At 32.8% G+C, this 27,649-nt stretch overlaps 1 protein-coding gene across 1 annotated transcript; it reads left to right on the forward strand.

The window, feature by feature from the left end:
• The first annotated feature begins 15 nt into the window (after window positions 1-15).
• LOC123668459 (paraplegin) lies at window positions 16-26,248 on the forward strand. The gene is made up of 15 exons (XM_045602192.1): window positions 16-295; window positions 1,396-1,548; window positions 2,751-2,885; window positions 4,488-4,625; window positions 9,633-9,726; window positions 11,104-11,237; window positions 12,105-12,269; window positions 14,884-15,035; window positions 15,201-15,423; window positions 17,009-17,142; window positions 18,480-18,616; window positions 20,015-20,217; window positions 21,597-21,716; window positions 23,916-24,101; window positions 25,983-26,248. Exons 1-15 carry the CDS (start codon window positions 131-133, stop codon window positions 26,187-26,189), a joined length of 2,346 nt encoding a protein of 781 aa, XP_045458148.1. The 5' UTR covers window positions 16-130; the 3' UTR covers window positions 26,190-26,248.
• The last annotated feature ends 1,401 nt before the right edge of the window (window positions 26,249-27,649 follow it).

Raw genomic sequence — 27,649 nt, forward strand, 5'->3', positions numbered from 1 at the left:
CAAAATTTTATTCTGGCAATATCGATGACAGAAGAATAGAAATATGATTTGGGGATAAAGTGCGACAAATGCGTTTTTTTGATATAAAAATAATATTTAAACACTTCCAAATAAGTATAATATATTTTAAATGTTATCAATCAAACGCTTTTCGACTCTGTCGCCGTCGAAAATACGATTTCGCTTAAAAAATGGAGTTTTCGAACCAGAAATCAGTAAGCAATTTCCGGCAAATTTTAATTTGTGTAGATCATTATGTGTGTTACAAAACATAACAAATAAATCAAGACATCCAGTAAGTATGCCGTTTTTTACAACTCACAGTTACTCTTAGTTTTAGTAGCTCAGAAAAAATAATTTAAATAAATTATCTTTTCATACAAAATTGTAAGTAAGTTGCGCAATATTTTAGTTACAAATAATATGTAGGTTAGAAAATAGAAATGGCCCTTAATTAAATATCTTTATGAATATTATTGCAAGGGGCTTATTTACCTATGCCTACATAAATGCACACATAGATACTTTCAGTTTACTGATAGTAGGAGAATTTCTAACACAAAAATACTCTCACTCTGTATTGTATGTTGGTTGCCTACTAATATAAATAATAAAATAATGTAATAAATAATACTTCAGTGGATACATACCGCTATACCGCATTCACAATTAGAAAAATTTGACAACTGACTGACGCTGCTACTGCACATTTAATAGATTTTAGCTATTTCTATACAGTTATGTCTTACGGTTGGCTACTGTGGGTAATGCTAAAAATATTAAGACTATTTATTCAGCAAAAATGGGCTATTTATAGCATTTACGATCTTGGAGCTTGAGTCTTCCTGCTAGATGTTTTTTATCATGTACACATATTAATAATTGACTCACAATACATTTACAACAATATTATGTATACTCACAAGAATATTGATTGTTTTTATATAAATAGTAATAATTTCAGTGTAAACACGAGAAGGAATAACCAAATTGTAACTCCAAGTATCTGATTGCGCAAAGTAAACGTCTCAAACTGGGTTATGGTATTCGCATGTGTGATAAAATCCCATAAACACAGCATTACATAGATGATAAGGATGTGTGGGACTTGTGATGCTGTAAATTACTAATTTTGTACTAAAACACAGTTTATATATTATTATTAAAAGAGTAACAGCAAAATTTTTGGCGATTATTCTCTGCAATCGGTGATCTGCTTCTTTCCAATTGGTGGTAGCTTCACTTTTCAAAAGAGTACAATTTTAATTTGTTAACTAAAGATTTGAAAGAGCCTTTGTATCCTATTTGAATAAAGTTATTTTGATTTGATTTGATTAGATATATCATAAATATTGTCTCAGTTGGAACATTTAAGTTATTGCTTTTCTATTGCAGAAGTTTAGACAACTAAATGCTGAATTCAAAGCTGCATCATCATTGCTGAGGAGATCTAATTTACCACCATTAAATACTTTCTTTAATAATACTAAGATAAAAAATTTCCACACAACTTCCTCTAATAGCAACAAGGAAAATGATAAAGATAAGGTATGTATGGCTTGTGCTATATATATATTTTGGATGGATCTGAAATATGTTGTAAAATTGGTGAAGGAAAACAATCCTTAGGATCCTTATCCACAATAGGTCAGCCGTCGGACACGATTAAATGAAAACTTCGGTAATGACAAACACCAGTTTCATTTAAGGTTGACTAATTACAGTAATCTTGGTTCAAAATCAAAATATTACATAATCACGATAATTATAGACAATAACAGTGATAACTGTGACTCAGGTGTGACACTAATCACTTTAACTTGAGTTGCTGATGGAGCGAGTGCCTCGGTCCAAATTAATCCCCGCTATGCGGTGCACGCGTTTATAACGATCCCTCCCCACACGCACTTGTGTACGTTTGTAAACAACTTTGTTTCTTTGCGCCGACATATATATATATATACATACACATATACATACATACTAATATTATAAAGCTGAACAGATTATTTTTTTGATTGAGTGCCCTAAACTCAGGTTTCAATTGAAAAATTTACTTAGGAAGAAAATAGCTTATAATATTTTAGTTACGTTTTTCCTAAAACTAATTCAGGTGGAACAAAAGGGTGCAGCTCATAGAATACATATTATCTGTATTTTTCCATGTATTTTCTCTTTTTATAATGGATGAGTTCATACATTAGGAAAACTCCTGAAGTAACAAACATCAACATTCAAACATGTTTCATATAAAAAAAATGCATTTCTTTATTAATATATATACTAATATGGTAAAGCAAAGAAGCATTGATTGAGTGATAGATTGGTTTAGTTTGTAATGTACTATGTACCACACTGCTCTACTGGGGATGACAAATAATTTTCTTTCCGTGATTAATTTTGCTACCTGGTGTCTATGATAACAAAGGGAATCAATAACTTTACTCACTTTCCTAGGTACAGTGGGACCACACAGGACTGACAACCAGACTGGAAACACCAGGACTGGTGCACCTAGCAGGAATTCATCAAGCAACTGCCGGTGTTTAGATGACAACATGCTTTGCTATACCAAAACGAATGTCGATATATAGTGTCTTTATATATTATTTACACAATAGTTAATTAGGGATGGCCAACATTTAATGCTAAAAATTAACTTTATTTAAAATGCAGCTCATTTCTTATATGGGTAAAATGAAAAAAATAAGCAAGGAGTTGTGTTAATTTTTTCTCTATTCGTGTTACAGGAAAAGAAAGGGAAAGAAAATGATAATGCTAATATACCATCACTTGTAATGAAAGCAGTGTTTTGGATGCTTACAACATTCACTCTAATAGTTCTTAGTTCGTTCCTTGTGCCAGGAGATAACACCCAGAATGAGGTAATATTTATAGGTTGTGGCTTGCTTTATTATTATCTTTTCCTTTTATTTAAATTTGGTCAGTTACAAATAAATAAATAATACTGAATAACTTGTAAGTAATAGCTCTCGCCTAAAATGCTCACCAAGTACTGTGTTTACTACTGTCGTGTATTTTGACTTGGCGAATTTCGTATTGATATATTTTTTCATGAACATATCGATATTTTTATTTTATTTTATTTTATAAAGAAAGCTTGTCCTGACAAAAAATACAAAAAAAGAATTATCCAATTTGGTAAAGTCATTCAGAACTTGCACATTCAGAAATTTGCCGATTCCATTTTATTTACGTAGTAATCTATATATTAAATTATGAATTGATCATAAACTAATCAAACATTATTTTTCTGAACTACATTTAATACATACGAGACAAAGCTTGCAACGAGAGGCGAATTGTAAATCACTACTTTTTAATAATGTTAATTGATATCTATTGCATTTATGTAACTATAAGATTGATATTTTTTCTCTTTTTGATCTTTTGTCTTTTCAAAGAATGCTGAACTGATTTTTATATACTTTAGTGTAAAAATAGTGACTAAATGACTAGATTATGTAAAGCCATAACTTAAGACTATAGAACACTACTTTGACAAATACATATATGCTTTGCAGGTGCTTGTTTAATTGAATAATTAGAGTGAAATATAGATCCTTAATTTATACTGACTATAGCTTTAATATTTTGATTACACTGCTGTGTGAGAAATGTTTAGTTATGTTTGCGAAGCTTCTTGTATGTAATACGAGTTACTCGTAAGTGGATATAAATGGTCATGGAAAATATAGTTTACAGCTTAGTAAAGTTAACATTTACTTATAAATTTGTTAACTGAGTAATCGACTATGATATTATTATATCATTTGATGATTTTGCTTGAATAAAATATTTATAAATATAATTGAAAAATTTACTTTGATATATTTTACTACCAGATATGAATTTGATACTTTGAACTTTTAGTTTACATTTCCCATATCATCCCTCCTTTCCAATATTATCCCTTTGTTCCGTTAAGTTTAATTATGTCCTCGCTGAATTTATTTCTTGATACTCTTGTTTCTAATTTTACAAATTAGATTGTATATCGCAAATAAAATCATAAAAGTTTTGTACATATCCATATTTATTTGTGACGTTGCAAAATAAATTTGTAGTGCGATTGCAAAATAACTGTGCTGTGAATTTGAAATTTCTTTTCCTATTTTGGTTTGGGAAACTTGAATTGTTTGCTATTTTTAATTGTTTTATATATTTTTGTGTTTATTTTGATATAGATTTTTATTTTCATGTCATTTTTATTACCCGTATTAAACAGCTGGCGAATAATATATTCTTTTAATTTTACTTCCTGTTTTTGTCAAATTATATTTTCGAAAAGTTTTCTTTATTTTACAAGTAAGAAAGATGTAACTGCCGAAATGGTCGAGAGACTATCAGTTTATATTAATATTAGATTAACAAAATTTTAGTTACCTTTTTTTCTGTCAGCTTCTTTACATATGAATACCTCTCAAGTTTTTATTATTAATTATAATATTTTTATTTTTGTCCAGCTCATACGATACGTGTCGTGGAATGAATTCGTTTATTCGATGTTGTCGAAGGGCGAAGTTGAGGAGATAATAGTCAGACCAGACTTGGAAATTGTTACAATCATCTTGTATGAAGGCGCCGTTATCAAAGGGAAGAAGGTATAACATAAAGTCTGTTTTTTTGGAACGATCTTATTTAGTAAACAAATCGCTGTCAATACGTAATTCACGTTTTTTCACGCATTTATCACTCACTTTCACTACACATTAGCTTACAGACATTTGTAAAACGCCATTTACTATTATTCAGCAAAATAATGATCAAGTATTGCGCGCGACTCTGTTCCACGCGGACGAAGTCGCGTGCAGAAGCTAGTAAGTTATAAAATAATGTTACCGCCAAGCGATTTCTTATTAAGCTTTATATATTGTTTTTTTTTTCTATTTTATGTTGAGTGCAAAAAATGCTTACAAAATATTGCAAATGTCAATCTTTTATGGTAAAGAGTTCATTGTAAAGGCTTTATTTAAATTATGAATATTTCTGAATATCAATTTCATCCTGAACATTTTTAACGCTATCCCATATAATATTAAAGTATACGCTTCAGCCTGTAATATCCCACTACTGGGCATAGGCCTCTTTCCCCATGTAGGAGAAGGATCAGGGCGTAATCCACCACGCTGCTCCAATGCGGGTTGGCGGATATATTCCCTACTATGAGTGACGGCTTAACGTGCTCTCCGAGGCACGGTGGGGAGACCCACAAGGACTGCACAAACACCCAGACCACGGCAAACACCTGTATGGCCAATACAAATGTTATTCATGTGCAGGGATCGAACCCACAACCGCCAGCGCAACAGGTACTAATCAATGGCTGTGACATAAAAGTTTACTGTAGTTCACAGGAAAATTTTGTGAGACTAGGATGAGACTTAGGATTACCCAATGAGAGCTTCGTGAAGAACAATGTTATTAGTCCTTTTTTTAAGAGGTTAGAGTGTGTCGCAGGCGCAAGGTTTTTTATTCATAGTAAATACAAATAATGTGACAATAATACTAATAGGGTAGACTTTTTTTTTCTAGACATGGACAGATAAATTTTATTTGTGACGTCTTTTTTACCGATCATTTTACATAAACGAAATATAAATGACATGGCCAATTTTTGTATGGGTGTTCGAACTTAGTGTACACTGATGATTTGGTGTTACAAACTCGTAATAATAGGCACATTAAATTGTTATAATTATCAAACTCACAGAACTTGTCATTACAATAGATTAGACGTTAACATGTAAGAGTATCATTAACGTTAACATGTAAGGTTATCATTTAAAAAACTGGGCGCTTTCAAACAGTGAACAATTTCGAATTATTATAGACTACAGTAAACTGATATATATTCCGTTTTTTTGGAAGAGTCCTATTTGGTAAACAAACCCCTGTCAATCGTATTTCACGTTTTTTCCGCATTTATCACTCACTTTCACAACATATTAGCTAACGGACACTTGTAAAACTCCATTTACTATTTATTTCACTAAAAATAAATATCAATTTATGATTTTAAACACATAAAAATTATTAAAATACGGATTTCGAGCGTACAGATACTTAATATTTTCGAAAATGACATTTTAATATCTTTTTTTGTGACGCAAATAGGGATGTGGTCATAATATTTTTAGAGGTGAATGAGTAAAAGAGAATGAACGGCATGAGCGATAAAATGGGCCGTGTTTTTTACTTATATTTTAAATTTTCGCGAATCATAATTTGATAGTAAGTTATAAAACAATGTTACCGTAAAGCGATTTGTTATTATGTTTTAGATATTGTTTTTTTTTTTTAATTATGTTGAGCGTATAAAATGCTGACAAAATATTATAAATGTCAATCTTTTATAGTAAAGTGTTTATTGTAAGGGTTTTGTTTTATATTATGAATGTTTCTGAATATCAATTTCACTCTGAAAATGAGATGGGGACTTTTGGGCCAAAATGTAATGAGTAGAGGTATTGTTTAAAAAATTGGTCATATTTTTTTATTTTAAAATATAAAATATCAGCTCAATTCTGAATCTAGAAGCGGAGAAAATTGAAAAGATAGTTTTCATCAAATTATTTGGGTATCGATTCAACTATAATCGATTACAGAATTCAAAAAGAAAATGTTTGCACTAGTTAATTAACTCAAGATATTTAGATGCACAATTAAAGCTGTAAACAATAAAGAACATTTAAATAAAGTTACATTAATATCGAAAATATCAATTAATATCTGATAAACCAAAATGATTATCGATTTCGTATCGATTTAAAATAAATCATATTTTTACAGAAATACTGTGTCCGTCACTCGTTTCATGTTAACTGTTTTCCGATGCATTCTGAGTCCATTCCTGATATTTATTTATGGTTTCAAGTGTATATCAATATTGGTATAGAGTTTTCAAACAGTCTTCACTAAATTTAACAAACATTAATGCTACAAGAACTTAGTGAACGGGATTTTGTATAGACATTGTAACATAACCTCACTTTTACAAAAAGTCTAATAACTCCACTCTCAGATAGCCAAAATATAGATAATTTTCAGCAAGGAATCAATAAGCCTAAATGCATTAATTGATACCATTTTCATTTCATTACATTTTGGCTCAAGAATGTATGGAATCGTATCCATCTCTTTTTTAACGCTATCCCATATAATATAAAATCACATAGCATTGGCATAAAAGTTTATTGTAGTTCACAGTAAAATTTTGTGGGACTTTAGTATGAGACTTAGGGTTACCCAATGAGAGCTACGTGAGCAACAGTGTTATCAATCCTTTTGTTTACATGTTATAGAGTGTGCCGCCGGCGCAAGGCTCTATATTTATAGTGAAATAATGTGACAATAATACTAATAGGGTCAACTTTTTTTTCTAGACACAGGCCCTATTTTGTTGTAAATTTTATTTTTGACATCTTTTTTACCGACCATTTTACATAAACGAAATATAAATTTGTGGCCTTTTATGCTCGATGCTCGATTAATATATCTTTTTTTTTCGTAATTCTTTACCTCTACTAATTCTTAGAAAAAATATTCAATATATCATTAAGTTTTGAAACAATTTTAGCAATATGTTAGCGTTAAATATTTGAACATAAAATGAATTTTACTTTCGTCTATGGCTTATTAATATTGTTCATTCATTTGCTCTTAGTGTCACTTTACTATACTTACAATATTACTCTATTATCTGTGGTCGGAAGTATGCCATATTTGTTTACTATTTAGGACTCTTCCAAAAAAATAGAATATAGTTAATAATAGGTATTTAAACAAGATAAAGGTCACCTTCTCATCGGTCATATCCCTTTTAGAGTTAAAAATTAATATTTTTTTTTAATATTTAAAGAGTAAAAATTAATATTTATTTTATTTTTAATATTCTTGAATATATTATTGTTATAAGTATGTTGTCTAAAAATCCTGCTGGAGCTTGAATATTGTTTTGGTGTCTTGCCCAACCAAGATACCAGATTACAGTCATTACATGACAACAACAGCCAACAGTCCTGTTCCCTACAAGGCAATTACAATAATAACCTAAAATAGCTTCTAGGACAGAATCACTATTATGTTCAGTGTCAAATAAAACATAGGTAACAAAGCACGGGTCAAAAATATTACAGAATAATCGCAAAAACAAACACAGTAGGTACAACGAACGCAAGCGCAGCAAAGAAACGAACGGAAATCCAAAAAATAACAATATCCTAACATTGCCGGTTAACATAGACTATGTCAACCGGCTATTGTCAAGCACGTAAACACGTTCCATTTTATGTATTATGTTGCAGACTGTGGGAATGATATTAAATAATACTCATATTAATAATATACTCATATTATATTGAATGAAAAAATATCAATAAAGACAGTTTCGATATTAACCTCGTAAGTCGTAGTCTTTAATTTAATGCAATTTTATTATATAACTATGTTTATTAAAAAAAACTAGCAATATAATATTTTTAATAAATCAAAATCTCAAAAATGTTTGTCTCCTCTTTTGCCTTTTCCGTTTTTATCGATAACTATCTACAAACAAACCGGTAACAACACTATCGCACGGCGACTGTGACTTCTCGGAAATAGACTCCGATTAGTCGCTCGACCGATCCGCATATTGTATGAGGGCGAGCGGCCTGTGTTGGTAAATAAATCGAGTCAACACGACCGAGAATATTTGTAATTTTAAAAAAGGTTTAAAAGAAGTATACAAGTAATAATGTGATTAAAAAATACTTACGTATGAAAGGTAACGCCATGTTTTAGTAAATTTGACGTGGCAGATCTTTTTTTGCAGCAAAAAACAGAACAATTTGGCATTTTTTGAAGGACATTGATTCAATCGCGCAACTAGATTTAGTTTTTTTAGGCCATTTGGCCTTATACCTTGACAGAGGGGAACGCCTGTAAATGGCTACTCCCCTCCGTATTGCTCTTTGTAATTATAGATTAATTTGCTCTTTGTGTTACTTTACTAAACTTACAATATTACTCTATTGTCTGTGGTCGGAACTACGCCATATTTGTTTACTAAATAAGACTTCAAAAATAAATAGAATAGATTGTGATTTTAAACCTTCAAAGGCACTGAACAATATTCCACAGAGTACATTGAATATACAGGTATCTACGGGACTTACCGCGATTTTTATCTTGAAACTTCTGATATTTTGGCGTCTATGCACGTAGTATAATATAAAATGTGTTTATAAGCCATGTATACAATACGGTATACCTTATAGGTTTTTATATTAAGTTTAAAATAAAATGTGTCATAAATATATATATTAAAGGGAAGGGTTCACTATTTTGTAATATTCATTATATTCCTTTGTGAAATAAATTATTAGATTTTAATAATGTTGATAATAATAATAATCTTTATTGGACACAATCATATCGTTGATGGCTTAGTAATATAAAAAGTCGGTAATTGGTATATGTATTAATTGTTTTTGGACACCTGAATAATAAACTTCAGTACAGGGCCCTTTATAGGGCAGCTTGTATTTAAGTATCGAAATGAAAAAAAAAAGTTACATGTTATTACTAATTTTATAATATTTATTATCATAAATAATTTATGTTTCTAGACGACTCACCGCGTGTATCATATGAACGTAGGGAATATTCATCGATTCGAAGAGAAATTGCGAGAGACTGAACAAAACCTTGGTGTCAAAGAAGGTATTAGTTATTTACTAATTAAACTATTAGGGATCCCTTTTCCTTAATTTTTTTATGCTATTGTTCTAAAATTGCTGCCATTTATGGTCGTACAATTTTTGTGTAAGTTTTACTCTATAACAGCAATGTCAAAATTATTTATCAAAAAAAAAAAAGTACACGCTTTTATTAGTGTTTAGAACATTAATTATTGTGGATACAAAACAATAGGTCGCAAGATAGTACAAATTTTGTTGGGTTAGCCAGTAAATATATAGTTTAGATCTCTGTCCCCTGCAATACATATTATCGCTTCATTCAGGAGCAGTCATCATCATCATCATTACAGCCTATACAGTCCACTGCTGGACATAGGCCTCCACAAGTTTACGCCAAAAATAACGTGAACTCATGTGTTTTGCCCATAGTCACCACGCTGGGCAGGCGGGTTGGTGACCGCAGTACTGGCTTTGTCGCACCGAAGACGCTGCTGCCCGTCTTCGGCCTGTGTATTTCAAAGCCAGCAGTTGGATGGTTATCCCGCCATCGGTCGGCTTCTCAAGTTCCAAGGTGGTAGCAGAACTGTGTTATCCCTTAGTCGCCTCTTACGACACCCACGGGAAGAGAGGGGGTGGCTAAATTCTTTAGTGCCGTAGCCACACAGCACGAGCAGTCATTTTCTGTCAATGCCTATAAGTTTTAGCTACAATATATCGTCTGTGTGGTTACGGCAGTAAAGAATATAGCCACCCCTTCTCTTCCCGTGGGTGTCGTAAGAGGCGACTAAGGGATAACACAGTTCCATCACTACCTTGGAACTTAAAACCCGACCGATGTCGGGATAACCATCCAACTGCTGGCTTTGAAATACACAGGCCGAAGACGGGCAGCAGCGTCTTCGGTGCGACAAAGCCAGCTCTGCCGTTACCAACCCGCCTCATAGTGGTCCCGATTTAATAAAATATGAACATTGATGCTAGAGGCATGGGATTTTTACTGATGGTCAACATTAGGATAACTAATAAGACAAAAAAATGTTATTATCCTACTACGACTATTTCTTGGTAAAAAAAAATACTTTTTTTTTATGAAGAATCACTTGTTTTCTAATATGTGTAATCGCCATCTCGACAACTCTTATGAATTTTGAAAAATTAACAGAAATGTAATTTCTTTCATACAAAAAAAGTAATTATTTTTATTTTTACCAAGAAATAGTCGTGGTAGGATAATAATATTTTTTTTGTCTTATTAGTTCACACCATTTTTGGCGCGAACTTGGGGAGGCCTATATCCAGCTGTGGATAGGCTGAAATGATGATGATGATGATGATGTTGATAATAATAATAATATCATAAGTTTCAGATCAAAAATCTGAATCTCACGAATTTTCGCAGGTGTAAGAGTTATATACGACAGAAATGGCAGCGTGGCTGCTAAAATTTTTACCACCTTACTGATAGCTGCTGTTATATTGTCGTTCCTGTATTCAACGAAATCTATGAAGATGAACATCAATTTGGGCGGATTTGTAAGTGTTTTTTTTTGTTAGATTATTAATTATTACATTAGTATGTATAGGTAACTTTTTAATTCTGTTTTCATAGGGTAGGGTTAGTTAGGGTTTCACCGTTGTGGATTTAGTTTATTCTATACATAAATTACGAATATATTTTAACAAGAAGAGGTAGAAGAGTCTATTAGGATCTGTTTTGCCTCAATTATGAAACCACAACTTTCACATTTACAATTACAAATACGAATATGCATAGATATAGTGGTTTGATAGTGAAAAAGAATAGTATACCCTATACCATAAACTTTATTCCACTGGATACCCGCATCTGTCGAATAGCGTTAATGGTAACCATTGAAACAAGTCTTTAAGTTAGGTATGTTAGACTAAAATTATAGAGTAGCTGAGTAGAATATACTTTTTTTATTAATAATAATATTAATTTGGTCTCACAAAATGTAACATTTACTCTTGAGTGAGTGAAATAATAATGATAAAATACAGTTATGACATTCATTGTTTACGTAATTAAAGTAGTTCATGAAAATGTAAAATGTCGTAGACTTTTTTTTTAAATCATTTAAAAGTATCGTAATATTTTTTTTCAATATATTTTTTCAATGCCATGGGTTAAAGAAATGATTATTTATACGAAATTAAAATTGCGACACATATCGCGAAGTAATCTTGTTCTTTAAAAAGAGTATAAGACTATTTCAAACCATAATTTTGAATGCTAAGTCTAATCAACAACCGCTTTCACTTGATTATGTAAAAATGTTAAAATATTTGTAATATTAACAGTTTATATTATTTGTATATTAATAATGTTCCCACTAGGTAGTAATATGCCTAAATGTATATTTTTTGTTAATATTACAGAGCCAATTAAGACGCGCTAAGTTCACTCTCGTGGATTCAATGAGTGGACAAGGCAAGGGAGTTAAATTTGAAGATGTAGCTGGTCTAAAAGAGGCCAAAGTTGAGGTTATGGAGTTTGTAGACTACTTGAAAAGACCTGAACATTACAAGAGTCTTGGAGCAAAGGTTAGACTGTACTGTTGATATAAATGCAATGTGTGCAACTAGGGCCTTATGGTGTCTCGACCTTTTTTATTTCTCGAGGCACTCAACTCTTGACTGGTGTCTCAAGAAATTTTAATTAATTCAGTTAACAAATTAACAACAAATAATAAATTGAACAAACTATATCCGACCACAATTAATATAATTACAACAGTTTTTAATGAAAACAAATTAATTAGTAAAATAGAATCGACAAAGTTACTAAATAGTGATTGTATATTTACATAACTATTAAAACTTCTTTAACAAGCAAACACTCTGCTGCAAATTAAACTTATATATAGTTCGCGTCATGTAAAAAGAACGCTGGCCTTGAATCTGCGTAGAAGCGATTTATCGGTCTATTCGGTGGTATGGGGTAGGGGACGGGAGTGTTTATCACGTGTCGCATGCTTGCCTGTGTGCTATTGGTCGGACAGTTCGACGTCGACTCAAAATATTATCGCGCACAAAAGTTTTAAATTACGAAATAGTTGTACATAGAGAAGTAAGAAAAATTATTTTTAATATGTAATTCGCGTCATGTAAAAAAGAACGCTGGCTGTCAAAATGCGCAAAGGCGATTTACAGTGTTGCCAACTCTTGAAAAAACTTTTTCGTACTGTCCATTTTTTGGAACAGTCTTATTTGGTAAACAAAACACTGTCAATCGTAATTCACGTTTTTTCTGCATTTATCACTCACTTTTACAACACATTAGCATACGGACACTTGTAAAACTCCATTTACTATTAATTTCACTAAAAAACAAATATCAATTTATCATTTTAAACACATAAAAACTATTAAGATACGAATATCGAGAGGATAGATAATTAATATTTTTGTATACGACATTTCAATAACTAAAAAATTTGTTTTTGCTTTTGTTTAAAAAAAAATTGTTATTTTGTAAAGTGATAATTATTATACTTATTTAGTCCGAATTATTCGCACTGGTATTTCTAGTATTTTTTAATGTACCTACCAATAACCATTATACGAGGCCGCGAATGAAAGCCTAATTAAAAAATAAAACAGTAGTACTTTTGTGCGCGAGTATACCCATGCGCAAACGCACCCCCTCCAGTTTCTTTCAGCGTTCTTTTTACATGACGCAAACTATATCAATGCATATAATAAAAATGTAACAGATCGCTGTCTGTTCATGGAAGATATATAAGAAAAAATACTATCGGGACCTTTATCAAAGCAAATAGCACAAAAAATAATGACTGTTAAAATTTTTGTCTGTTTGTCTATTTGTCTGTGCGTTTGTGCACGCTAATCTCAAAAACGGCCTATCTGATTTAAATGCGGTTTTCACTAATATATTGTGGTAAGCTTAACATTTTGTTTCATGTCAATCAGTTCATAAGTTAAAAAGTTATGCCACTTTATAGAATCACGTTGAACATGTAAATACCCAAAACGCGGACGAAGTCGCAGGAACAGCTAGTATATACTACACACGTTAATATCGTCTCAGTCGTTTGTTTAAAAAAATCACAAATAATCAAAATTAACTTTCAATATAATTTAAAATTTGAGCAAAGTATAGTGCTATTGTGTTGTTTATTTGATAGTCATTACAGCTTTTTTCATTTTTCAAGAGTAGGCGCTTGTTAACCAGTAGACAAATAACTAAAATTCTTTTTATATCAAATTTCTATTAGACTTGTTTGAGTGTTATTGGTTTTTTATGCCCATATTTCAGCTGTCTCAATGGCCTTTTTTAGCTGAAGTTCATATAATTTATTTTTGTTCAAATAATTTAATTTCTCTTAGGGTTTTTTCCCGTCTCGACTAAAGACAAAATTCTCGAGAATTCTCGAGCAGAAACCATAAGTGCAACACTGCTGAACTTTTTTAGCCTGTTTTATAATACATTTTATCACTTGATTTTCAAGTTTTAAGATCCATATCGACTGCTTACTCTTGCGTTTTTTGTGTCATATCATAATATTTTGAGTTTAGAGCCAGTTCACAGCAGAAACTACACTCCGAATCATTTGGCAATATCACAATAATAATAAATCTCTTTTTCCCCCTTAATTTTTTTTGTTAGGCTCGTTAATAGCTAAAAACTATTTCTCAATTTTATATGGAAAATTGCAATTGGTTTATATAAAATTCTCGTGTCACAATGTTAGTTAATATACTCCTCCGAAACGGCTAGACCGATTTTTATGAAATTTTGTGTACATATCGGGTAGGTCTGGGAGTCATCCAACATCTATTTTTCATACCCCTAAGTTATAACGGGCTGGGGGATTAAGGGGCTTAATAACATATATGGCAAAACAACGTGTACGGGGTCAGCTAGTAGGTATATTAAATTTTTAGACTAGCATATTCAATCAAACAGACACGTGCAGTTGCTCTAAAAATATTATTTAAGTAAAACGTTCTTTACGCACGCTTTGACTTAGGAATTAAACTGGTGAATAGGTGACGAGAGCGTTACGAAAACGATAGAGGTGCAAGCACACATTTTCTTTCTCTCATAGCTCATTACGTTTCATATATCTGTATCTTAGCAGGCCTTTTGTGCAGAGATTTTTTCTTTTGTATCTCATAAATTGTTTTTTACTAGGTACCCAAAGGAGCGCTGTTACTCGGACCACCGGGGTGTGGTAAGACACTACTGGCGAAAGCGATTGCCACTGAAGTTAATGTACCGTTCCTGTCCATGAATGGTTCAGAGTTCATCGAGATGATAGGAGGTCTTGGTGCGGCAAGAGTCAGGTGAATGCAATATTATTAACATTTATTTATTTATTTATTTATTTATTATTATTATTTTAATTTATTAACCATTATGAGAAAAAAACATAATATCTACCTGCATGTTTGGTAAAATTTCAAAGAAATGTATATATCCAACTAGACTTATTTAATATCTATTTTCAGGGACTTATTCAAGGAAGCGAAAAACCGTGCCCCATGCATTATCTACATAGATGAGATTGATGCAGTGGGCCGAGCTAGATCCTCTGGAGCCTCATCATGGGGCCCTGGAGGTGGTGAGGGGGAACAGACCCTGAACCAGCTGCTCGTTGAGTTGGATGGTATGAAGAGCAGGGAGGGGGTCGTGGTATTGGCCTCGACCAACCGAGCTGATGTACTCGATAAGGTGAGTTTTATTTGTGATTCTTATACTGTTGGAAGCAAAAATCATTCTAGTGTCGTGAGGTGTTTAAACATCTAAACGCCTGCAGTTGTATGTTTAAAATCTTGTATATCTGTCCTTGTGGGTCTCTCCACTGTGCCTCGGAGAGCACGTGGGGAACTGTGGGTCCCGGTTGTCAACCGGGATGTCATATACACCTGATAGCGATCCTACTCATAGTACAGAAGCCAACTTGCAATGGAGCAGCATAGTGTAGCTCCGATCCTTCTCCTACATGGGGAAAGTGACCTGTGTCCAGCAGTGGGCTACTGCAGGCTGAATCGTGGTCGTGATCGTTTTTATGTATATCAGTCTTGTAACATTTTACTTGGTGTACCGTTTTTGATGATTCTTATTTTAATTAACAGCTGGTGCTAGTCGTAAGACCCCATTTATATTTGATTGACATGTGATGTTAAATTTTTGTGTTATTCCTAATAATGCGTATTAAATTGATTATTTTACAACTATACACGTTATATGTATTACTCGTCGATGTAAACAAAAGTCGTTTTTTTTTTCTTTTCGAGCAAACACATCACTATGTGTATACATATATAGGTGTACAATCATTACATAGTATAAAACAAAGTCGCTTCCGCTGTCTGTATGCTTCGATCTTTAAAACTACCCAATGGATTTTGATGCGGTTTTCTTTGGTAAATAGAGTGATTCCAGAGGAAGGTTTATATGTATAAAACATGCATAATGTATTAGAAGAACACTATAAAGTTTAAATGACGTTACTAATGTGATGTTGTAAATAAACACATTTTTTTGCGTTTACATTGCAAATATTTATTTTATTTATATCTATCTATATCTATAATCTATAATATATATAAACGCGAAAGGTCATTCATCACGAAATCTCCGAAACTATAACACCTACAAACTTGAAATTTGGCAAGTAGGCTCCTTATAGGACGTAGACATCCGCTAAGAACGGATTTTACGAAACTCAACCACTAAGGGGGTAAAATGGGGGTTGGAAGTTTGTATGAGAGTCCCATGTTTTTGACGTAAGAGACTTGAAATTTAAAATGTTCGCTCTTTAGATGGTGAGAAAGTGTCCAAATAATGTATCTTTAGAAATCAACTCCTTTTTGGGGTTAAAACGGGGGATGGTAGATTGACTCACTCATCACGAAATCTCCGAAACTATAACACATACAAACTTGAAATTTGGCAGATAGGTTCTTTATAGGGCGTAGATATCCGCTAAGAACGGATTTTATGAAACTCGATCCCTAAGGGGATAAAACGGGGGTCGGAAGTTTGTATGAAAGTCCTATGTTTTTGAAGAGACTTGAAATTTAAAATGTATGTTCTATAGATGGTGAAGAAGTGTCCAAATAATACATCGTAATCTTTATATATATAGAAAGAAGAGAAAGGCCACTGACTCACTCATCACGAGAACTCAAAAACCGCAGGATGCTCCATCCATCCAAAATGACAAACTGATTTCAACGCGGGCGAAGCCGCGGGCACAGCTAGTATTTTATATTTAGAGCATAAATAAATTAAAGTAATACGTATATTGCAGGCTTTGCTTCGTCCCGGTCGTTTCGACAGACACATACTAATCGATCTACCGACCCTGCAAGAACGTGAGGAGATATTCGCGAGACACCTCAAAAGTATTGTACTTGAAGATTTACCATCACACTATGTTAAACGGTAATTTGTTAATTATTTGAAATTTTCCAAGGATGTATGAATGTCTCTTTGTTGTTTCACGTTTTTTAAAAATTTCTAATTTTCTTAGCAATTTTATTCTATTGGAACTTTATGCAAAATTTTAGAAAACTTGTAAAAGAAGTCACATTGGCCCAGCCATTTTCGAGTACTCTGTTCAGCAAAATATTTAGTGAATCCTTTTATATGTATACAACAATTATATAATTTAAATAAAGAATATTTGAATGCATTCGGTTTCGTACAGCGTCGTCTGTGTATTAACATCTGTATTGATTTTTGATACAAGTGGTTTTGCATAAGCCGATTGACCAGTTGAAAACTCAGTTATCCTAGGCTGAATTTAAACCTGCTAACTTATATTCAAGTGTTGTCTACTACTATTATAAAAATTGCTAACATTAATTACTAATACTATAAAAGTGACAGTTTGTGAGGATATTTGTATATGTTTTTTTTTTTTTTTTTATTTGTTACTCTACAACTGGACCGATTTTGATTAAACTTGGTACATAGATAGCTGGAGATCTAGAATAACATATAGATTAATTTTCATCCCGGCATTCCCATGGGATTGGAGATTACGCAGGTGAAACCGCGTGGTACTGCTAGTCTAAAATTGTTTTTTTTTTTTTATTTTTTTTTTATATTGAATTGTCTTTGAAAAAAAGGACAAAAGAGGAGAAAAGAAAAAAGGTTCTCAATTCGACTGTGTTATTTTGACATTTTCTAAAAATGAATCCTAGAATTTAAAATTAATCAATAATGAATTTTAAACATTGTAATATCTCACCAATTTACATTCAATTTAAGTATATAATGTTAAAAAAAATATTTTAATCAAAAATTCTGGCAATACGTTAAACACTACATACACCCGTGCTATCGCAAAAATCCGGTTAAGGACTACTAGGCGCATACAAAACAAATATGGTGAGCGAACTACACCTTATTTAGTGCCTAGACTAATAAATGACCTACCATCAAAATTGATTGAAAGTATTACACCAATTAATTTAAAAAATAAACTTTAAAATTACTTACTTGACACTATTGTGACTAGATATATTTTTGCTGGTTATACAAATTTTGATGATCCTTTTTTAATCGAAAGCTGGTGCTTGTCGTGTGCTCCCATTTAAATGTGATCGAGATCTGTTAAGTAGAGCTAGTAATGTGTATTTAATCGATAATTTCTTCTTCTACCCGCGTTGTATGCTTCTTAACTTTGTTAACTTTATAATTTTTGACGGTTTTTTTTTTTAAATCTGTCATTAACTGAGAAAATATTTTTTATTTATTTATATTTTTGTACACAGACTAGCATACTTGACCCCCGGCTTCAGTGGCGCGGACATAGCGAATGTATGCAACGAGGCGGCTCTACACGCGGCAAGACATAAACAAAACATTGTCAAAGCGGCCGATCTCGAATACGCCGTCGAAAGAGTCGTTGGTAAGCGAAATAGTATTCTTCAAGCATAAAAAATATTCTGACTAAATTTGAATATTTTTTAAACAAGCTCCTAACTTGGTTTAACCGTGCGATAACAATGTTGTGCAACAATTGCTGTTATATTGTAATTTGAAGGTAAAGCTGGACAAGCAAAATGGAAAAAAAAATTACTGATTGTTGTAAGTTATGGTGGGAACTATTTTGCTATTTACTGGCTGTTACATCCCTAGGAGCAACTAAGTATGTAACTAAAAACTATAATTAGTTGTTTAATAAATTACAGACTAAACAATTGTAAGCAAATGAGTCAACGAAGTCACAGACATTTATTTGTATCTAAAATTCTTAAATTATGCCTTATAAATAAGAGTCCACAGTAGTTTTACTGCAATGCTTAAAGACAAAACAAGACAAGTCTTCGAGCTATGCATTCTGTATAATACATACGGAGCAGAGACGTGGACACTGACGAAGGGACTGGTCCACAAGTTTAAAGTCACTCAACGTGCAATTGAACGGGCTGTGCTTGGGGTTTCTCTCAAAGATAGCATTAGAAATGAGACTATACGCGAGAGAACGAAAGTAACCGACATAGCGCACAGAATTAGCAAGTTGAAGTGGCAGTGGGCTGGTCTACGATCTACGTGAGACTGCCGGTGGTGACTGGATGAGGATTGCGGAAAACCGGGATTTTTGGCATGAACTTGAGGAGACCTATGTCCAGCTGTGGACTGCAATAGGCTGAACTGAACTGAACATTTTAAATATGATCTTTTCGGTATTGTAAGTTTGAAATGAGATTTGAAAGTATGAAAACTTGAAAAACCATTTTAAATTTTTTTTTTAAATTCTTTATGCGAATGTATTGTTTTAATACTTGGGATACATATATGAATAACTACGTATCAAACATAAGTTAAGCTCGCAATGGAAAACACTTAGTAGACTTAAGTAACATAAAACTTAGGTTTTTAGTAATCTTACATATATATATTAAACTAGCTGACGCGGCAAACGTTGCTTTGCCACTAAACGCTATTACAAATAGGGGTTGGTGGTAGAAAGTTGAAAATTTAGGGTGGTATTTATTTTTAATGCTTTCAAACCATAATGATTTAAAAAAAAGAAAAAACCTTTGGGTTGACCGTTTGGGTTACGACCGATTATCAGACCTAGCAAATATGCAAAAATATTTTCATAAGATTTGGTCAAGCCGTTTCGGAAGAGTTTAGCCCCGAACACTGTGACAAGAGAATTTTATATATTTGATAATTCAAACAATGAACTTAGGTGTTGACTTAAGTCATTTATAAAACCTATATAAGTAGTAATAGAGTATATTAAATTAGTATATAGTAATAAGCTGTTCTTAAAATTTCTTCATTTTTTTATTTCTAGGTGGTACAGAGAAACGTAGCCACGCGATGTCACCCGCTGAAAAGAAGATAGTAGCGTATCACGAGTCCGGTCACGCTCTTGTGGGATGGTTGCTTGAACATACGGACGCGTTGCTCAAGGTTACTATAGTACCAAGAACAAATAAAGCACTCGGCTTCGCTCAGTACACAACGTCTGACCAGAAGTTATATTCGAAGGAAGAGGTGAGTTCCTATAAATATTTTTGAAGTAAAACTTCTCTACGCACGCCTGACTTGAGGAGTTAGCTGGTGAATGCGTGACGAGCGCGTTACGAAAAGTGTGATCAGGCGAGGCGAGCGGAAGTTGAGAGGGAGATATAAGTTAGTGAAGATAGAAAGAGAGAGAGTTACGTTTCGTAAGTTTTACTTCAGTCGTGTGGTTTAAAGGACAATCGTTTTTTATTAACGTCTAGGTACATAGATGGTCATCTTAGGTACTTCCTTAGGTAGGTTTCCTGCGCGAGCGAAGCCGCGAGCAAAAGCTAGTGGTACAAATTGTAGTAAGTATACTCGAGCACAAATAAAACATTAATTCAAATTAATGTTATAATGATGTATTTGAAGTTTGAAAACTTATGATTACTTATTTTTTTTATTGCAGTAAACCTACGAAGGTTCGAATTGAATAGTCACCCCATAGTGGTGAAATGGGAGTTCAGAGTTTGTATTGGGCAACAATTTAATTAATTTTATGTCATGTCCGCGGTCTTAAACTTCGAAATAACTGCCATTTTCGAAATCAACGCCCCAAAAACATAAATAACGACACCCATGTCTATTATTAGGTTTATTTACCCCATTTCACCCCCTAAGGGGTTGATTTTCGGAAATCACGAGAGACATATTTGTTTAATTATTTTTAGGAGTACTCCTACGAAGTTTCGAATCGAAATGTTTATTTAATATTGTTTCGCCATACAAATTTTGAACCACCATTTTACCTCTTTAGGGGTTGAATTTCGAAATATTATTCCTTATTCCTTGTATACACCATAAAGGGAAACTCTGTGCAAAATTTCAGCTTTTTATGTCCAAGGGTTTGGGCTCTACGTTGATGAGTGAATCGGGACTTGTCTTTTTATATATAAAACTTTTGAATAAGAAATATTATATATATATATATATATATATATATATATATATATATATATATATATATATATATATATATATATATATATATATATATATATATATATATATATATATATATATATATATATATATATTTATCAATAGAAGTATTTAGCTATAGCAGCCGGCTGTTACCTATAACCCAAGCGTTAAGTTGCTTACCGTAGCAACAGACGACCGTGTGTGTATGTTATAAGATATTTATCATATACAATCTGATTAAATAAAAAAAAAAAAAAATAAGTATCGTGACACAAATTACTAGACAGGCATCAAGGTGGCAGAGTGTTTGTCAGTTATTTATGGTTTAGATCTCAATATATCCCTTTTCATTGTGATATGTCGTGATGTTGTTATGCACCCTTCCATCCCCTTTCGATCCTCACACGATAATGGACGACCCCTAACTTAATAACAAATATTTGCAGTTGTTCGACCGGATGTGTATGGCGTTAGGCGGTCGCGCAGCGGAGGCGATCACCTTTAACTCTATAACGACCGGCGCTCAGAACGATCTCGAGAAAGTCACAAAAATTGCATACGCACAGGTATTTTATATTATATCCAAATGTATACAAATTGAGACTACCAATGCAAAAATATGCAGTAATGTAATAAATAATTGTGTTTACTCGCAAACGAAATGAAAAAAATAAATGCATTTTCAGGGATATCTCAAAACGTACTCATTTAGAAATAGTATTTTTTATTTTTTATTTTTTTATGTCACTAGGTCGGCAATCAAGCGTACGGCTCACCTGATGGTAAGCGATTACCGTAGCTTATAGACACCTGCAACACCAGAAGCATCGCAAGCGCGTTGCCGACCCAATCCCCAATCCCCCCAGGAGCTCTGGTCACCTTACTCACCAACAGGAACACAATACTGCTTGAAAACAGTATTATTTAGCTGTGATCTTCTGTAAGGTCGAGGTACTACCCCAGTCGGGCTGCTCCATATTTTGAGCAGGAAATTCCTGCTGTGCCCTACCTCAGTTAGTAAAGTAGTATCTTTTAGAGTTATTGAATACAATAACAATATAGTTGATCAAAGGCTGTTTACTCAGTTGTCAGCAACATTGACAAGTGACAATTTCTGGGAAATACTATTGCTTTTCATTTGTTATAATAAAATTGTGTTTGCTTCAATTAAGTTGATTAGTGATACAACGCAGGTAGATGAAAAAATAGTCTAGCTTATAGTCAATACACATTATTAGAAATAACTTGTCGTATCAAAAGTACTCATGAGGTCTCGGTCATATTTAAATTTGACCACACGATAAGCTTTGATCAGCTTTCGATTAAAAAAAGAATCAACAAAATCAGTACACCCACTACAAAGGTAACATAGATAAAAGCGATCACGATTCAGCCAGGAGCATCCCACTGCTGTCTCTCCCCATGTAGGAGAACGATCGGAGCTTGATCCACCACGCTGCTTCAACGCGTGTTGGCGGATATATTTCTTACTATAATAACCGGGACCCACGGCTTGACGTGCTCTCCGAGGGACGGTGGGGAGATCCACAAGGACAGACATCGATACCGGAAACAAATATTTGTAAATAGAAATATCCATCTCGAGCGGAAATCGAACTCGCAAACCGCCGGTTTGTAGGCAGCGACAAGGCACACGCACCACTAAATCAGAGGGGTTGTTTTAATTAATTATGATTTCATTAATTTAGAGTAAGCGCGTTGCGGCTGACACACACATTTTTTTCTTTATTCTAAAGGCAACTTCTTATTATTTCAAAGTCTGCATATTTGGTTATACAATAAAACTCACACTGTGATTCATATCAAATACTATCAATACATAATCATACTGTGATTAATGGATTGATCCCACCACTGAGTATCAGCTCTTAGCTAGCTCTTTCACCACGCAGGAGACGGGTCACATTTTTAATATATATTATTTAATATTTACCAATACTTTTTTTCGCGCGGTAAAAAAAATTAATCTAGAGAAAAATCAAATTTTTAACATGACGAACTAAAAAAATAAAATAAAATAACTAAGTATAATTCAATAAAAGGGGTGATGGAATCAAAAAGATAACAGATTGAAATTAATTTATTGCTAAGTTTAATAAAAGATGACAAATTTTTTATATTAAAAAAAAATATGAACACACTTAATAAAATAAAAAAAGAAACTGTAGCAATAGCTATCTTAAGGTTCGACTTATTTCTGGCACATGGTTGGAGGTTAATAAAAGTCACTTAGCCGATCATGCTCCGAACCACCACCACCACCACCACCACCTCGTACCACGTGGTTAGGCTCACGCAGCTCCCCACGATTTCTGGCGACGTAAACAAGCGTCGCCGACTGCCACAGGGCCGACAACATTAGAACCGGGAACGTTGGGCTAATCGTCTCGCCACGTGGTCACACCAGAAGCATTCGGCACAGCTCGTGACCGCCTCGCCAAGGGCACCAAGAAATCTCATCCTGAACCTGGCCGTGGCTGGAGACGAAGGAAAAGAAGGGGCCACTCGCCGCAAGCGCTTATATACTCATGAGCTAAACTCTACTTACCTGATCCCCATCAATGGCCCCATACGCAAACCCACACGTCACAAGGACCGCGCTAATAAGCGACGACGCCTAGCAAAAAAAAGAGCAATTTCGCACCAAAACAATTAGTAACATTATATATGTTACACTACTGACTCTATGAAACAGTGCGATGTTTTACAAAACGAATATATATATTTTTTTTATATTTTCGCAGGTTCGTGTCTTCGGCATGTCTCCGACTGTTGGGCTGATGTCGTTCCCAGATTTGAAGGACCGCGAAAAGAGTCCCTTTAGTAAAGTTTTAAAGAATTTAATCGATATGGAGTCGAAGAAACTTATCGCGCAAGCTTATTATAGGACAGAGGAACTGCTGCGAGAGAATCATAGCAAACTTAAGAGCGTAAGTCGTATTTATTATAAACTACTTGCCCGGACAGACTTCGTTCTGTCAAAAGTTAATATTAAAATTAATCAAAAAAAATATATTAAATATTTTTTTTTAGTATTAAAACCTTCCGTGGGCCTTAAGGAACATACAAAAAATAAATTAACCGAATTGTTCGAGCTATTCTCGAGTTATGCGGTTAGCAACATTCATTTTTATTGATAAAGATAAAATATTTCTAAATTGTTTGACTTTAGTATTCAATTTTGTGTGGAGTAGTCCAGATCACAATCAAGTTCGAATTATCAATATATCTATTTATCGTAATGTGAGAAAATTGAGTTCAACGTTAAATAAAGTTTTTTTTTTGAAATATAATTTACAACTGCAATCATAAAGTGTATTAGTGTTGCCATTTTACAAAAGCAGTAATAATGACGACTGGCTTTTACCTAACCACGGCAGTAAGGGCTGACAAGTATGTCTTTGATGGGTAACTAAAAACAAATGGTCTAAGATCCGAAACGAAACTATATATATTTCTATTTTTTTATTATTAATGCATATTTACATGTATTAATAATGTATCTATAGTAGAATAGGGCTTCGCATATATTTCTCACCTCAAATATTGTGATGACTATAATAGTTAAAATGTGTAAAAAATCTTTCAATAAAAGTATGAAAATAGAATGAGGTTTGATATAAACACAATTTAAAAAATTTATATATGTGTGAGTACACCACAAAAGTATTAATGTCTTAGCAAAGAGACTAGTATAGTTTTAATATAATTGTGTTTGCTCGCAAACGAAAAAAAAACCGACTTCAATTACATCGACGAGTAATACAACGTAGATCGACGAAAAAATAGTCAAGTAACAACGCATTATCAAAGATTACTCAAAAAGTAGTTATCAGATCTCGATGAAATTTAAATGTGACCACATGATAAACATCGGCTTTCGATTAAATTAAAAATCATTAAAATCGGTACACCTAATAAAAAGTTATTGCGGATTTTCAAGAAGTTCCCTCGATTTCTCTGGGATCCCATCATCAGATCCTGGTTTCCTTATCATGGTACTAAACTAGGAATATCTTCTTTCCTTCAAAAAAAGAATTATTAAAATCGGTACACCTAGTAAAAAGTTATTGCGGATTTTCAAGAGTTTCCCTCGATTTCTCTAGGATCCCATCATCAGATCCTAGTTTTCTTATCATGGTACTAAACTTGGGATATCTCCTTTCTAACAAAAAAAGAATTATTAAAATCGGTACATCCAGTAGAAAGTTATGCGGTATAATACAACGTAGGTCGACGAATAAAGCATCAAGTAAAAACGCATTATTAGATATAGCTCGAAAAGTAGTTGTTAGATCTCAAATAAATTTAAATGGGACCAATTGGCACACAACACCTTTCGATTAAAAGAAAATTTGTCGAAATCGCTCCACCCAGTCAAAAGTTCTGATGTAACATACATTAAAAAAAAAAAAATACAGTCGAATTGAGAACCTCCTCCTTTTTTGGAAGTCGGTTAAAAAGTGTATTCTAATTAGGATACTTAATTTGACTATACTTTTGTTTATATTTTAAAGTACAAATATATATATATATATATATAGTTTTAAGTAACTCCACAACTGATTCTGATTTATGTTTCTACGGGAACAGTTTGTCAGACTAAGTAGTTAGTTAGTTTTAAAATCTATTTCTCACCTGACATTATAACAACAGAAAAACCTTTTAAATATCAATCAATACTTTTATAGCGTCGACATTGCGGTTTTTTTTTTTGATATTTTTCAGTACTAAAATTTCACGTCGCTATTTTTTTTTTCTCAATTTATAAAATTTCTGTCTTAATAAATATTGTCCTAAAATTTTTACAGCTTGCCGAAGAACTAATAAAGAAGGAGACGCTCAACTTCAAAGACGTTGAAGCTATATTAGGGCCGCCTCCGTTCCCTAAAAAGAAATTCATAGATCCAGTGGAATTCGAGGCTAACTTACGAAGTATGGAAAATGCGGCAAAATCTGAAGACAGTGGAACGACTGGAGCGCCCTCTGCCAAGCCTGAACCGCAACCGGGGTTGTAGATAGTATAGATTGACGTAAAACTAGTCTTGTTTTGAATATACAATCAGTTATCACGTTGGCCTTTCGTTTTATTCAATATTTCACCATATTTAGATACCTACAGATAGATTAAAAAATGCTACGAACAGAACCTAATTAGTTAGTAAAAAAATGCTACGAACAGAACTTATTTAGTTATTAAAATACACAAAACTTTAGAAGTAGTCGGTCCCGGTTGTTACGTGCTGTATAATACTCATAAATTTAAAAGACTTAGGGATCCCAATACAAAGTATTTTAATTAACCGACTTCAAAAAAGGCAGAGGTTACTCAATTCGACCGTATATATATATATAATACACATAACAGTAATTTCTTACGAAAAATATATATGTAATAAACTGTTTAGCTTTAAAACGATTACTTAAACCATTGATAAATCAAGATGACTAAGGTTTTATTAAGTACTTCTTAATAAACAATATTATATTACAAAATTGTACTTAAAAAACAAAATAATTTCACAATGGCCAATTAATTTAAATAAGAAAGCAAAATCGATTTGGGTTTCTCTGTAATTCTCACGAACGGCCTCTCCGTTCGAAAGAAAGTCTGATATTGAAGATCCCTCCACATTCTACATCCTTTTATTCTAAATCTTTTACTGTGGAAGCTTGTCGTCTTTGGAACATATTACCACTGTCTATAAAGAATGCTCAAACATTAGAGACGTTTAAAAAACTCACAAAAGAAATGTATTTATCATCTTAATATGTCTATGTATGGTCAAGCAATTTTATTTACATGAATAATTTATGCTATGATGTTTTGTCTTTCATTTAAAATTTGTCAAGTTTTTTTATTTTATTTTTATTGATTTATATGTATTTGTGTGTGTATATGTATGTGTATGTATATGTGTATATCTGAATGTATGTATATGTATGTAAATGTATTTGGTGTACATGTACGTATGTGAGTATAATATGTTCATGTGTATGTTACATAACATTTTCGCGCCCCATCCCACACTTCTTATTTCGACACCAACAATTTATACTACGCCAATTCGACTTTTCGATAAGTTTGTTTTTTTAATGCGAACTTGATAAAATGTGTTTTTATATGTAATAAAAAAAATGTGAAATTGCAATGAATAAATTAACTATTAAGGATACCTAATTTCAAATAAGTTTCTTAATTAATATAAAAGGTATCACGTTTTTCCCTTTTATAAGCCTCTATTGTAAAGTTCATTTTTAAAAGTTAGCTTAGTATAAATTGCTGGTGTCGATTTAGTCCTCTGCCCAAAGGTTGCCTGGAAGAGATCGCTGTATTAGCGATAAGGCCGCCTGTTGCAAATGATGCAAATTCTATTTTTATATATCATTTGTTATGCTGTTAAAACCTTCTATTAGTGTGCAAAAGTGTAAATAAATAAATAAATAAAGCAACTCATGTGATTTGTTAGGAAATTAA

This window comes from Melitaea cinxia, chromosome Z, assembly GCF_905220565.1.
Source record: "Melitaea cinxia chromosome Z, ilMelCinx1.1, whole genome shotgun sequence".
Taxonomy (NCBI): Eukaryota; Metazoa; Arthropoda; class Insecta; order Lepidoptera; family Nymphalidae; genus Melitaea; species Melitaea cinxia.

Excerpts from the sequence above, each read along its gene's own strand:
- LOC123668459 (XM_045602192.1), top strand. The coding sequence starts at position 131 with ATGTTATCAATCAAACGCTTTTCGACTCTGTCGCCGTCGAAAATACGA. Across the intron at positions 11,238-12,104 it reads ACATCAATTTGGGCGGATTT|AGCCAATTAAGACGCGCTAA; the intron begins GTAAGTGTTTTT and ends TTAATATTACAG. Across the intron at positions 20,218-21,596 it reads AGTTATATTCGAAGGAAGAG|TTGTTCGACCGGATGTGTAT; the intron begins GTGAGTTCCTAT and ends AAATATTTGCAG.